Source organism: Microtus oregoni, unplaced genomic scaffold (assembly GCF_018167655.1).
Source record: "Microtus oregoni isolate MIOR12 unplaced genomic scaffold, Mior012 000205F_ref0000001, whole genome shotgun sequence".
NCBI lineage: Eukaryota > Metazoa > Chordata > Mammalia > Rodentia > Cricetidae > Microtus > Microtus oregoni.
This window is the reverse complement of record NW_024544864.1, coordinates 78368-93808: the sequence shown is the minus strand read 5'-3', so window position 1 is coordinate 93808 and position 15441 is coordinate 78368. Positions and strand designations below refer to the sequence as shown.

Below are 15441 nucleotides of genomic sequence, written 5' to 3'. Positions count from 1 at the left end.
ATGTTTTATTTTAACTGGAAATTTTCAGAATTCTCACACCTTGGTTCAAATGAATTTCATGGGCAGTATTTGTTCAAAGTAGTTCATAAGAGCCCAGTTTATATTTAATTTGCATAATCCCCCAGGAAAATTTATTTCGAGTTCTTCGAGTTTCTAATGAGTCAGCCAAAAAACAGAGACTAAAGTTATAACAAATATTTAGCAACATTCCTCAGAAAATGTTCTTTGAGAGGCCAGTTATTAGTTGGGGTCCAGCAGAAAAGCTAGTCTATAAGTCACCAAAACTGCAAATACCCTCCAGAGGCTCGAGAGTTTTAGTGGCCTTGGGGGCGGCTCCTGAGAGGGATGTACTGATGTCTGATTTCACAAATATAGCCTTCATCCCCTGGTGAACAGTATGGTTTCCAAGGGCAGTATGATAGGTCCGCGGCTCTTCTAGTACCATGCCACCACCCATGAGAACTTTTTGCTTTCTGCTTTTCTTCCTTCCTCTCCTTTTCCCTCTTCTTCCACATCCCTTCTTTCCTTCTCTTATAGGCTATCTAAGTTAAAACACATGCGTTGAGGCAACCCACACACATATATGGCTAACATTGCATATTTTGGGGGCAGAAGTTAATGTCAAATGTCCCCTCCATAGCTTGCCAGTTTCATTTTTAAGATAGGACCTCTTGGTGAACATACTGCTCCATCAGTTCACTTTGATTGACTGGCCAGCGGGCTTCAAGAATATGCTTGAGCACATGTGGTCTAACCCTCCACACATGTGTATGTAGGTACATACAGCTTTTATGTGGATGCTAAATATCATACTCAGGACCCTGTTCTTGACACCACAGGCACTTTTAATGACTGAGCCATCTCTCTAACGCCCACATTATATGCTTCTTAAGAAAGAAAAGGTAAAGATTCCTTAAGGTTAGGAAAATACACTTGCAAAAGCAATGGCCTTATATAACCCATTATAACAAAACCATTATAACAAAGCTTGCTGGTTTCAGAGCCAACAAGATGGCTCAGTGGCTAAAGATGCTGCTTGCCTCACCAAACCCGGCAACCCGAGTTGCATCTCCAGAAGCAGTAGACAGAAGGAGAGAAATAACGTCCACAAGTGGTTCTCTCACTTCCCCATATCACATGCTCACAACTTCATTGCACAAATAAATATTCATTTATATCTGTGTGTGGATATGTGCATGTTAATAGCCACATCCTTAGCCCGAAGTTTCTGCTTTAGACTATCACAAATGAAGCTTGAATCTACTGGGGTTTTGTTACCCACAGAATTATCCTGGAATCTCCATTTAGGAGAAAATATAGGGGATATAGTTAGACCAGCTATCAGAGGAGACTGGGCTTAAACTATAGGAATCACAAAAGATTTTGTGGCTGACCCAAGAATCTGATTTCAAGAGGAAGGATCCAGGGGCATCTTGGAGGCAGCAGGCAACCAATGAGACCTTCTTGGGAGCTGCCTCTTCAATAGAGCTTGACATGCAGTGCTTTAGTATGGCTTCCAATTGACTCTTAACCTGGCAAACCAAAGAGTTTAAATCATTCTACTATTGGCTACTGTTAGAAACATTGCCCAAAAGCTAGATTAAAATTGAATGCCAGTTTTCTGTTTGATTTGAATAACCATACCCTTTCTTTGCAGTGTATTTTTTTGCATTTTTCATCAACACTCTTCCTGGATTATGGATAAAGTTTTCAGGAGATTTGAGATCTTGGCCAAACCCAACACTGGGATGACCCTGAACCTATGCTATCAATGGGAACTTAGGGTACAGAGAGGTCCATCAAAAACAGAAACATGTTTCTTGATAGGAAAGACCAGTGTCAAAGTTCCAGCTCTGTCCCTTATTAAAACTGTGACCTTGCTTTAGGTTTTCAACATTCATGGGTCTCTTTCTTAATCTGCAAAAAGAGATTGATGATATGTGCTTTGAACTCCCCAAGGAGAATGGAGACAGATGTATAGTTATATGTGAAACGTGGGGCTGGAGTAAAATATTCTTCTTCTGAACATGAGGTTTAATATTGTTGGGAAAGTTACAATACTTGCTGTCTTCCTTCGCTTGGCCACCCAGAACAAAAGATCAAGTCTGAGGAGCTTCCAAAAGCCAAAAGTCAATAAAGGAACCAGACCTACATGAGAAAGAATAGTCTTAGATTTTAACCAAGGTAATATTTACATTTCTTGACATATCAACTAAATGGTGCACGTATGAATTACATAAAACCAAATATTTTGCCTGGTTTTCAAACCTTTCATAGTGACAAGGGGCAACCAAGAGCACATGCTGCTCTTTCAGATACGTTCCCAGTGCCTACGCTGGGTGGCTCACAACCCCCTGAAACTCCAGCCTCGGTGGATCCGACCTCTTTTCTGACCTCTGTGATTAGCAGCATTCATGTGCTCGTACCCACATGATGCACACAAATAGCTACATAAATAATAATTACAGCAGTAAATCATTAAAAACATCCTTTCATAATGATAAAGCTGTCACTTAAGAAAATAACAACAACAGGAAGGTCAATCACACTTTCTCCTGACCCTTTTTCTGATGAAATGGGTCATAAAATCTGGAAAGCTTTCTCTCCTAAAGCTGTAAAGCCGAGGTGACTCACACATGAAATACATGATGGCATTTATGTGAGCGGCACATACTATATGCCCACAGAAGAAGATAGCCTCGCCTCCAAAGAAACAGATACAGCAAAGAATCTTCACAAAAAGACTTGTTATTTTCCCCCCAAGTGTATTCATACTGCGTGCTTTTGTCCTCAAGCTGTCTTTTATTATATATTTATCATTATGACTCTAGCAATGTGTAATTAAATCCTCTCGTGGTAATATAGTTATCTTCTAAGAAAATAATTTTTACCTTTTATTTTCAAGGGAACCTTGAATAAAATATGGCAATTCAAATCTTCTTTATTCTTCCTTCATATAAGGCTATAGTGGCAGGTAAAGTGAAACCATGGCACCAAGAGAAAACAAAGTACTTTTGTGGGTAAGAGGTAGGAATGGGGCTGTACATGAATGAACATGAATAACATTGCGTTAAGTGAAATAAGCCATGAGCAGAAGAAACACAAATATCATGTAATGCCTCTCATATGTAGGAACTTTGAAATGTTGATCCTTTAGGTAGTGATCTTGAAGGCTGAGGGGAGTTGAAGGGAGGGAAGGCGACAGAGAGAAGCTACTTAACAGGCATAAAAATACAGTTAGAAAGAAAAGTTAATTACAGAAGAGTGCCTGTAAGTAACAACTTACTGCATATTCCGATACAAAAAATAGATAGAAAAGAGAGTCTTGCTCCAGTGAGATCATATAGCAAGCAGAGGCACTTATCACAGAGCCCAATCTGAATTTGATCCTGCACACAATCTATGTAGCTCACATGTACGTGGGCTCATACACTCACACATACAGATAAATGAATTTTTCAAAAGGAGAGTCCTAAATGTTGCCAGCACAAAAAGGACAGGCGTTTGAAATGACAGGTGTGCTGGCTGCCTTCTTTCATACCTGGATGTTATGAACATGTGTTGAAGCATCAGTGTATTTCACAAGTATGTACAGTTATGATTTAAGCAGAAAAAGGCAACTAGTAGGCCCCGTCTCCTGATGCTCGGATAATTCATTTGTCTCCTGTATACATGAAGACAATACATCTAGACTCTGTTGGAGAGAAATGGTGCTAAGATGGCTGGAATGACTTGCTGCCTGGACTGTACCCGTAGGCAATATCTTCTTAGTTGTCAGGCCTTGGAACCCTCCAGAGTGCTGCTGCTTTTCCTGTCCTCTTTCTGGTACATACATAAAGGCATCATTAGGAATTATGGTTCAGAAAAAACAAAGGTTTTAAATTCCTAGTCTTTTGATAGAGACACCCACATATCTAATAAATTTATTCCAACTAACCAAATTTAAAGGTGGCAGCATTCTTGACCAGGTACATTACTCTATGAAAGGAAATTGGATTGCATTCCTTATTTAAGAGTTTAAAACTCCTGGGCAGGCTACTGATTTCAAAAACACCACTTGAGAGTCTGACTTCTTTAGTGAGTGCAGCTGAAGAAAGAGACTACGGTCCTGCAGCAGACTGTAAGGCTTCTCAAGTGAGAAGCTGAAAGGTGTCTTCAGTGGGAAGACCACATCTCTGTAAATGATGCTTTCTCTTAGTGTCTGGTCTCAAAATAAGCTCATGCTATTTGCTTCCATATTTGAGTGTGGGGGTGAAAGATGTGTTGAGAGGCTCCTAAGTGGAGGCGGGCTACCTCTGAGAAGCGCTTTGTGTGAGAGAATTGGCTTCATGGTAGACGGGTGAGAGAAAATACAGCCTGTCCAATAAGGCATGGCCCATCTGAAATAGGAGGGGAAGGTGTTAGCAAAACTCCATCATTTGTCTTTTACCCCACACAGTGCCTTGAAAAGTCTTCTTGATAATGCCACTTTGGGACTTGGGAAGGAAGATCAGACTACTAAGTGGCTAGATTGTCCTTTGTCCTTAACCTTCCTACTTTTCATTCAGCTACTCCACTTCCTACTAAGCTGGAATAGGGGATGGGAGCAAATATTTAAAGATATGTTCTGGTCCAATAAGAATTCGCTGATACAATGGGTCGATTTTTCATGGGAAAGGTCATCTTATAGCTATATTTTTCTTTTTCCTTCCTTTCTTTTTTTTTTTTTTTGGTTTATTCGAGACAGGGTTTCTCTGTAGCTTTTGAAACCTATCCTGAACTAGCTCTTGTAGACCAGGCTGACAGCTATGTTTTTCAACTAGATAACATGCTGTGATAGATTTTTATTTGGGTATTGTATGTAGGACAGGTATGAAAAGAGAATGTGGCCTGTACCCCTGAATGTGATAATATTTTAAACCTTGCAAAACAGACCGTCACATTGATATATGCTCATGTCATAATATATAGGCACTTAAAGAAAACAAATAATATTTATTATCTTAAATTTACCTACATTTTTAAAAAATAATAATAAATGTGTATTAGCCTATGGATATAAAGTTACAGTGTAGTCTACCAGTTATTTCTGTCTGCATTATATGCTTTGGAAGTGTACAACTAGGCAGCCCCTAACCTGACACACCCTACCAAAAAAAAAAAAAAACCTGTCCCAGGTAGGATGGTTTCAGAGAAAAATGGTTCTTTATGTGAAGTTAGAATTAGCCCAGGTCATATAGCATGGCATAGGCCCGTGTGAAAATGTCATTATCTTGCATTCCAAAGTTAGATGGAATGTTTTCCAGGGTCTTCATTCTTTGCCTGTGTTAGAATAAATGATTGAGGATGGCTAGTTTGAACATGAAATGATGGGCACTGTCTTTCGTAAGTGAGGGTGATGCTGCTGCTCATTTAAGATGATTTCTACATCAAGAATTTTCATGGGAAGCCTGCCAAAGCTGTGCAGACTAAATGGCATGCATGCCTCTACGCATACATAGATAAGCCAGGAAGTGCTATTGGGCCATCTTGAAACATCTAGAAGTGAGATGACCACATGGCGTCAATGGCTTATTGATAGACTGACATTTGGGACCCGGTACTGTAATAGAAAATTCCTTCAATTCACTTCCATTAATTTCCCAGCATTGTATAAAGCCTACTCTAAACTGTGTGGAGGTATAGGAGTGACACACATACGACCCCTGTCTTCACCAGATGTTGCCACTACTGTCCCTGAACTTTTCAGTCTACTTATTCACTTGAGCTATCTTTGTTGGTGATACGTTATTGAGATGAAAAGCAGGCATCGTGTCCAAAGGAGGTGGAATTGTCTTAAGATTTGTAGCTAGAATACTGGGTTCAAAGATAATCAAGTTGATCTATTGTCTGTTTGCTTTAGGCAAGTCTCTTAACCTCCTCAAGCCTTGCCGTTTTTTTTAAATCTGTAATGTAGTGTATTTAACATAGTGTCTGGCACAAAGAGCCATATCATAAAGTTAATATTCACACTTATTTATATGTACATCTATGTGGAAGTTGCGTTAGGCATTAATCTGCAAATAATTTAACCACAGAAATAAGTTAGAATGGAGCTAGGCAAGCAAGTTGGTATTTAAAAAAAATCTTTACCATATGGGTGTGAAAGAGGTATCTGATAAATGTTCTTGAATGGATGCATGAGAAGTAATAGAATAGAAAGGGGGAGGAAGCCTGGCTATCTTCAGTGCCTGTGCTCTCTCCATACAATCCTACAATTATTTAGTTGGTTCCTCTGATGACACTGACTATAGGGTGGGTGAGGTGCTTGCTTTCCTTCGGGTCTTTTTAGGAAATCCAGATGAGCAACTATGCTGACATTTTTTTTTCCAAAAGACTTTGAGCCTAGTAAAAACACACTTAAGAACGGGATGCACTCTGTGTATGGGAGGCTGCTCTTCTATCAACGGCTACTCAGCACCACCTCTCAAACCACTCCAGCTCCTATATCAGATTGTCTCATGTTTCTAAATTGCCTTTTGTGAACTTCTACATACATGCAAACAGCAAGAGCCAGGGAAAGATATCACTAGAGGAAGGCCTGTGTATAGAGGCCTCTCCAATGTTTTCCCTTTCGTCTTAAGAGTCTGGGTAGACTGTATTCAGAACAGGGACAGAACTCCTCATTAGTCTCTGCCCTCCTTTCTACTTCCGGTTCTTTGCCTTAAAACATTATTACCTGTTTTGACTCTATTAATGACTCTTCTGCTCTTTGAAAGGAAATTGAGGGAGGAAATTGCAATGCAACGCCAATCTGTTTCTGCCATCATATCTGTGGAAACCCTGTACTATTATATTGCATTTCTTTTTTTTCAGATCGGCAAGTTGTGTGCCCACTCTCAGCAACGCCAATATAGATCTGCTTATTACCCTGAAGATCTGTTCATTGACAAGAAGGTATTAAAAGTTGCTCATGTAGAATATGAAGAAACCTTATCCAGCCGCAGAAGGTGAGAGAATTTTTTCCCCTTCCATTTCAACATACAATTAGCCATTGTGTTTTCAGGCCAAAAATCAGTGGAGCAAAGTTTCTTACATACATGTTGTTTAGTTCTTCTTAGTAGAATGTTTAATTAAAATCTATAATTTGTCTGTGTTAAAGAAAAATGATACTATAACTAAGCCATATTTAAGTGTAAAATTTCTAGGTATAAGTAGGTAGTTCAGCAACACAGGGTAGAATGAACTTCTCTATTCAGGACCCCTTATTGTTTAAATAAAATATTTTCTGCTTCAAGGGAATTATCTATCTATCTATCTATCTATCTATCTATCTATCTATCTATCTATCTATCTATTACATATGCAGTGTTTTGTCTGCATGTATGTCTGCAGGCCAAAAGAGGGCACCAGATCTCATTAGGGATGTTTGTGAGCCATTATGTGGTTGATGGGAACTGTATTCAGGACTTCTGGAAGAGCAGCCAATGTTCTTAACCACTGAACTATCTCTCCAGCCCCATAAGAAACTCTTATAATTTATTGATCTGGCTTGCAATTATTCTCATTATTACAGCAGTGAGTTCACCAAAGACAGGGTTAGCAAGACATTCCCAAAGTGCTCACATGACACGTTTTACATAAAACTGAGTGTATGTTTCTGAGTTCTTGAAACAGCAGCCAAGGGCCGAAAGGCAGGTTCTAATTTCCTTTATCCCCAGCCACCCCTACGCCTACTCTGGCTCCCTCCAGCCCTATTCTAGCTGCTAGGTTATAGTTATGAGGTAATAATCATGTGAGAAGCCTAACACAACTCTTGAGAGAATCGTGTTACCCAAAGAGTTACACGTGTCACCAACCCAATTTCAGAACTGGTAGGTATTCGTCTTTTGTTCTTTTCTTTTTGTCGTTCTTATTGAATTTTAGGGAGTTTTGAGGGACTGCCCCACAGGTAGAAAATTAATATGAGTAACATCTTAGATGTAGGCTATTCTTTTTGCTTGTTTTTGTTTCTTTTGTTGTTGTTGTTTTGGTTTTGGTTTTGGCTTTCGAGATGGAGGCTTTCTATATATTCCTTGCTGCCCTGGAACTCATTGTGTAAACCAGGCTTGCCTCAAAGTCGCAGAAATCCCCCTGCTTCTGCACCTTGAGTGCTGGGATTAAAAGCATCCGCCATTGTGCACAGCCATCTAGCGACTGTGCCCTTTTCTTTTCATGGTCCATTGTTTTCCTGTTTTATCATTCTTGGTCCTCTGCACCACTTGACAAATTCACTTCAGTCTGTGCAGGGCGTCGGTTTTTAATTGTAGAAACTCTCCCATATTTGACTAGAATGAATTATATATACATGGATCTATCATTATTCCTCTTGACAGTCAATTCTCGGACACCCAGTAGTGCTACCATGTTCGGTGGACAGTGAAAACACAGAGACACAGTCTCTAGGTCAATCTAGTGGAAATAGACTTAACTATAAACAAAAGCTAAAGAATTTTCCGAGTACAGAAGCAGCATACAGGACAGACCCTCCACTGAGTACATCTTTAGGAACGGCTTCACAGAAGAAATGGTTTAGTAATTTACAACTGTCACATATAGAACTTTCTTAAAATAAACACAGTAAAGCAGCCCCGTCTTGAAATTGCCCTGTTGCTATGTACAATTTTTATGTATCAGTTAAAGGTTAAAAATTAAATGAAATTAACTTGTCAATCCAGACACAGTTATAACTGTGTTGATGAAAGCCCCCACTGCATGGCTTCTGTCTAGTCTGGGCTATGTGTGACCTGTTCCTGTTTACTTTCCTGGGGATACCTGTTGATCTGGATGCTGATCTTCGAATGAAAGAAGAAATTGATAAAGGGGGTGTTTGCCTCTGGGGGTTCAGATATGCTATTTTGTTTAAAGGTATTTTTGAACCTGTTAGACAACTTCCAAATAAATGAAATGATAGTAAAGGAAAATGACAAAAAGCTGTAGATTTGAGTGAATGGCAGGATTCTTTGGGGGGAATGCTATTGAAAGGGTCTCTTTGGAAAGAACTCTGATGCCTTTATACATTCCTCACGGTACAGCCTTTCACACCCTCGAGAAAAACGGATGTGTGCATCTATCAACTTCAGCACCCGTGCCCAAGATCTATCAGTGGTTACAAACAGAAATTGGAAAGGAATGCTCTTGTAGCACTCAATGTAGTACTCAGCTTCCAAGCAAGCTGTCTGAGTTTGATTATAAATTGAAAAGCTCTTTTCTTTATTAAAGTAACAGCACACAAAGAAACACAGGTTTCCTTTGGAAGCGTTCAGAAATCATCTGTTTGTTTTGGCTGCCCCCAACTGGGTACTTTGCAACACACAACGAGTTTTAGAACTAGCTTAGCTCCATTTAAAGGCAATTTTATACTTGACCAGTGGTCTGTATATGGGATGCATGGTTTTTTATTTTTAAGGAACACATATTGAAAATATCTGTTGTGGAATTTAGAGCACTGACAGCAGAATTCCATGCACTCAGAGTACATCAGAACAGAAGCAATATGATCACCACAGGCCTTTCTACCTCTAGGATTTTTCGTACATTTGGGTTGTCAGTCTCTCCTTTTGCTCTCCTGAATGTCTCCATCACTTCACTTGTGATACTGTATACCTGGTCCTTTTCATATCCTAGATACTGTTTGGTAGAACATGTGAGTAATCTTTCCCTTTTAAATCCATAATTGGTTGTTGAATAGTCACCCAGCACCTACCCATGAAGCTTCGGGCCCACCTTCTAACCTGTGATAAATTTACAGTCCCTTCACTTACTGGAGGCCCTCTAAGTATTGTAGCCTCCTGCTTCCTGTCATTCCCCTGTGACTTAGTCTGAGGGGGCAATGGATTAAGTAACACTAATAAGTTATATAGAGGAAAAAAAGTGCAAGCTGATCTCTCAAACCACTGCTCTTTAACTTTTGCTAGGCAGTCTTTTAAGTGCAGGAGTATCTTCCAGCCTCCGACGGAAGCAGCCAAATATATCTTGACTGTGTCAATAATTGAGTCTCTGGTCTGATAGATGTTATCTTACCCCCACATAGGACTTTACAGCCAAAAGTTGCCAAACCTGTCTTTATGCTCAGCATTGCCTAAGAGTCTGATGAGAAGAAGGCCCCTACCCAGTCCAGTCAAAGAGACAGACATAAATAAATAATATTGTCTATGGAATTTGCATTGCCTGACAGAGCTATTCACAAAAGACTGTCAGTGTCACGGGTGGAAAACTTAGCAGCATTCCTGGGAGTATCAGGAAAGGCTACTTGGATCAGGTCACTTTTGAACTCATACTAAGAGATGAGCAGGAATTCAACAGATAAAGGAGAGAAAGGATGCTGTTCCAAACAAAGGGGATGGGAAGAGAGGAAGGATGCTAGTGTCTGGGGTGACAGAAAGTTGTAGTTCGAGGTTAAAAGTGGGAACGTCACCTTCCATCAGAATTAGGCATGATCTCACACCATTCCAATATGAGTTAGTTTGGGTTTTGTGCTTTTCTCTCTTTTTAAATTCAAACAAAATGAAACAATGAGCTCATATTACTTTACATTAAGAAAAAAGGAACCTTAATAATAATCAAAAAGTTCAGGATCTGCAGTTAGGGATGAAAGACTGCACTGTACTTGCAGTGGTTTCCAATTAGCACTGCTTTGATGCCTGCCCAAGGAGATCGGTGTGAGAAAGTGCAGGCAGCCCCCTCCTCCACTTATGAAAATGGAATGCCCTCTCTGGAATGATAGACTCCCTCTTGGGAAAATCACATGCACCCAGCTCCAATATTTCCAAATGGCTCATGCAAAGGAGCCCCATCCTTTAGCTCCACATTTTATACACTAAGTGGAAACCTCAATAAAAAGACCCTTTCCTAAGCAGACTGCGATAAGCAAATGTTGGGTTTGTCACAAGTGAGAGCCATAAACTCGTCTATCTATGTCAATGATATATTAATATATATATATGATATATATATATATATATGATTAAATTGTGATTAGAATCAAGGAACATTCCTTTCAAGTCAAATTATTTCTCCAGTCACAATTTGCCTTAATTCACAGGTAGAGATTCTTTTGTTGACTGTCATAGAGTACCAACGAAAAGACAAAAATCTGAGCTATTAACCTGCCATCTAGTTTGAACTGTCTTTCTTTAAAAGGACAACTAGACATATTCAACTTACTGTCTTTTAAAATTATGTGCATGAAGATGCTGTAAGACTTTAGGAAAACATAAATGAAATCTGCTTAGTTCCTATGCTAGAACAAGTTTGAGGAGAGATGACAGGAAAAGACAAAGAAGAGGAGAAATGAGAGAGGCACAGCAAAATCCGTAGGAGGTAAAGTACTGTCACACTCTGCTGCCGTGGTGTCTGAGGACATTATCACCTGTTGTCACTGTCCCTTGATACCTCATTGACTCTCCAACAGTTTACAGTCTTTTTTCTGCCTTCAAAAGTTAGATGACTACATTTATTTTCAAAAGTCCAAGTTTTTCTTGGAAACCAAGACTTATTTTCCCATGGTAATGTGGAGATTTTGCATAAAGTAATGATGTACTCTAACAGTATCCTTTGGGGCTCTGAGGGAATTAACCAGGGTACTGTTTGTGCTAGAGACCTGCTCTTAGTTCTCTGAAGGACAGATAGCTTGCTGCCACACAAGGCTAGGGGATTATTTAAGAGTCAGCTGTTTTATGGTACTAGGCGGGTGCTTTGCCACCAAACAACACCTCCAGCTTCTATTTCATTATTCTAAGATTCCTCTTAAAACAAATATGTCTTGGGCTGGAGAGATGGCTCAGTGGTTAAGAGCATTGCCTGCTCTTCCAAAGGTCCTGAGTTCAATTCCTGGCAACCACATGGTGGCTCACAACCATCTGTAATGAGGTCTGGTGCCCTCTTCTGACCTGCAGACATACACACAGACAGAATATTGTAAACATAATAATAAATAAATATTAAAAAAAACAAATATGTCTTGATTTTACTCAGAATCAAGATAATATACCCTGAGAACCAGAAAGAACCTAGTGATAAAACCTACCAAGAACAGAAGGTAGGATATACAAATATCAAGACATTATCTCTGCTTAGTAGATCTATGAATGGTTCTCCTCCTCCTCCTCCTCCTTCTACTTCTTCTTTCTTCTTATCCTTCTTCACTATTAGTGGCAAACATGTGTTTCTTTTAAGATGATGAAGGTCAAAAGACTTTATTTTAAAAGATGAAGAAATGGACAGAGCTAAAGTTGAAGCTCTTGCCTGTAATCTTAGCTACTAAGGCAGCAGGATCACAAGTTCAAGACCTGTCTAGAGGACTTAGTGAGACTCTGTCTCAAAAAATTATAAGAAAGTTGGGCATGTAACTCAGAGGTAGAACACTTGCAAGGCTCTAGCTACAACCTCCAGTGGCCACCCCAAAATACTAATACTGGAGTGACCTCATCCGTACTTAAGAATACCCACCTCAAAACATGGTGAGATCTTAATCATGTTGCACAAATGTGTGCAATCTGGAAGTTGAATTTTAAAAATTGTCCTGTACACACAAATTTATGTAGAATATAATATATTTCATATGTAACATTTTATCCTTCATTTTTACGATAATGAGAGAATGTGACATGATATACATTATGAAGACATGACCTATTATTTGTGGGGTACTGTGGTGACATGAGTAACATGGTAAGCACCTCGCATGCATACTCAGCTGAATTGTCATAGCAGTCTTGTGATGTAGATGCTCTCATTACTTTCATTGCATGACAAAGGCAATCCAAACTCTGCCAAGTTTAGAATCTGCCTAAGGTTGCAATGCCGGGTAAGTGACAGCGACCTGGCTAAAACTCAGCTGAGTCAGATTCCAAAAGCAGAGTTCTTATAGTAGATTCGAAGGAACTGTTCTGAGAACCCAGCCACAGTCATAGCATGGTTGCTGAATGAAATTGTGATCTAAGTTAACAATGACCAATTACAAAGAAGGTTTACAAAAAAAAAAAAAGCACTCATGCCTATCCTCGTTGAGGAGGTAGTCAATGCGATATGAAGTAGGATAGCTTTGTTTCTCTAAGTTACTTACTTTAAGTTTCAAGCCATTGCCCTTAGTTCTAGAATGGGATGCCCCAGACTGTGTTATATTGTCTACATTCTTTGCAGGTTCCCTAGGTTGTTATCTTGACCTTCCCGAGCAGTATTCTCCTAGCCTGGAGCAGGAAGTCTTAGGTTTATTGTAGTCCCTTGTCCCTGAGACATTAGGTAGAACCTCATTTGGTTCTTTCTCAACTTGTCAGTTGTCTTTATGATCAGCCAGAAAAAAGCTCAAGGGTTGAAAGGTAGGGGGGAATTTCGGTTCCCTTTGTTTTTAACTGATAGGGATATCAAAGTGGAAGGCCTCTGTATGGGTCCCATTTTTCTTGCCCTGTTCCATGTTCATGAGAGTGTGTATAGAGGTAGGAGGATGCCTAAGGGAAACTCTTTCATTAAAACGAAGGCCATCATTTCCCCTAAACTAATGCCCACTTTCCATGTCCTTGTGGAGTAGGTGGAATTACTCAGCTTCAGCCTTTAGTCTTTCCGCTTCCACTCTTGGGAACTGGATTATTACCTTGTAAAACAGAACATCTCTCCTACTAGCCGTTAATTGAACCCATCTTTCTCCTCTTGAAACTGTAATGTTGACTTTTATTTTCAGAGCTCTGTATTGAGCCTCTTCTCTTTGGAGATTGACAGTGCTCAGCTGCCAGGCATAGGCTGGGAGGTGAGCATGGACACAGCATGAAGCAAGTATTGGGGTGGCCGGCATTATATATGCGGCAATAAGCTTTTCTGGTTGCTCTGTCCATCATCCCTGCTTTCCTGTGACCTAAGCTTATGTAAATATGTACTGAAAACTATTTCTTCTGATATCTCTCTCTCTCTCTCTCTCTCTCTCTCTCTCTCTCTCTCTCTCTCTCTCTCACACACACACACACACACACACACACACACACACACACACATTAAATGAAATAATAGTTCTATGGTAAATAGAAAATGGTATGAACTTTCCACCAACCCTTCTTTCCACCAGCCTTCCAACTTCAGCTGGATCTGAGAACACCTCTAGAAGACATTGCTGGGCTCATGACGTCCACTACCCCTCAAATGGCAGTCACACTTGTGGCTCCTCCAAATGCCTGTGCGTCAGGGCACTCCATTCTTAGCCTGCAGACACTGTTGAGTAATTGATTTCCTGTCAGAAAATTTCCTGACCAGTATAGGACTGAAGAGCAATGTTGCTTTCTATCAGGGTACCACTTTGAAAATACAGTGTTTTTTAAATTTATTATTGGATATCTATTATAGAAATATTTAAATGTTTCATAAACATATTCATGTATTCGGTCTGATAACTTATGTTGTATATGCATGTATAACTGAAACAAGATAGCAGGCAAAAAGTCTTGCTATAATTTGTATCTGTGTTTTTACACATTTGCATATTGTATGTGCTCTCTTATCACAAACAGCATAGAAATGAAAGCAAGTAAATAATAATATACGCTAGTAAAGCCCTCTCCCCTTTGCTCTGCCTCACAGGAAAAACAATATACAGACAAAGAACAAAGCAGCCTTCCTCCTCTTAGCAGATGCGAGTGGGTTTCCCTGACTGTATAATCAGGAGAATTTCCTAGAGCTTATAGTATTCTGAGCACCCTACCATTTGTATCTGCAGCCATTATCCAAAGCCTCTATGGAAAGGGGCCATCTCTAGGGTAATAGCTTTGTAAATTACAATCAACGCACTCAATTACACTCAGAAACCAAAAGATATGTTGTATGCCGGTGTGCCTCGTAATCAGCACCTTTGAGAATGTAGGTAACAGCATTCTGAACAACACCAACAAAAAAAAAGGAAGCTGCCGAATGTGTGTGAGAAAATGGATGTTGGAATTAAATCATCCTCTTGATAGGGACAGCACCTTCTATGGAAGGCAACCCTCTCCCACCCCAGTATTTTTTTATTGATTTTTTTAAAATGCTAAATTGTGGCCTTGTAGCTAAAAATGTTTTAAAAAAATCATTTATTGTTCTAATCAGCCTGGCAGAGCTTTTCTGTCATGCTGATAAGGAAATTAAACTTTTCTCATACTGTGCTTACTTGCTCTGATGCATAGATGTTTTGTTTTCCATTCAGGGAACTGGTCCAGAAGCTGAAGACTTTCATCAACTTCTACAGTGCTTTGCCTGGCTACGTCTGCAGCCACAGCCCCGTCGCTGAAAATGATAGCCTGTGCTGGAACGGAGAAGAGCTTGTGGAGAGGTAATCTGCTGTGAACGCTATCTATAGCAACATGTGAGGACTAGTCATATCCAAAGACTGAGCAAATCACCCCTTCCTTTAGTAACTTCATAAAAAAAAATCCCCACCAAACAAACCTGGAAGCATTGCTGATGATCCAAATGTAACCTGTAGCT

General features: G+C 39.7%; 1 protein-coding gene across 1 annotated transcript in view; it reads left to right on the top strand.

The window, feature by feature from the left end:
- LOC121445555 (glypican-3) overlaps positions 1-15441 on the top strand; it is a gene marked incomplete at its 3' end in the record, with an annotated part of 312437 nt that overhangs the window by 228393 nt on the left and 68603 nt on the right. Inside the window, exons 4-5 of the mRNA XM_041647665.1 lie at positions 6835-6968; positions 15161-15286. Coding sequence (XP_041503599.1) covers positions 6835-6968; positions 15161-15286 — 260 coding nt within the window. The remainder of the gene's footprint in view (positions 1-6834; positions 6969-15160; positions 15287-15441) is intronic.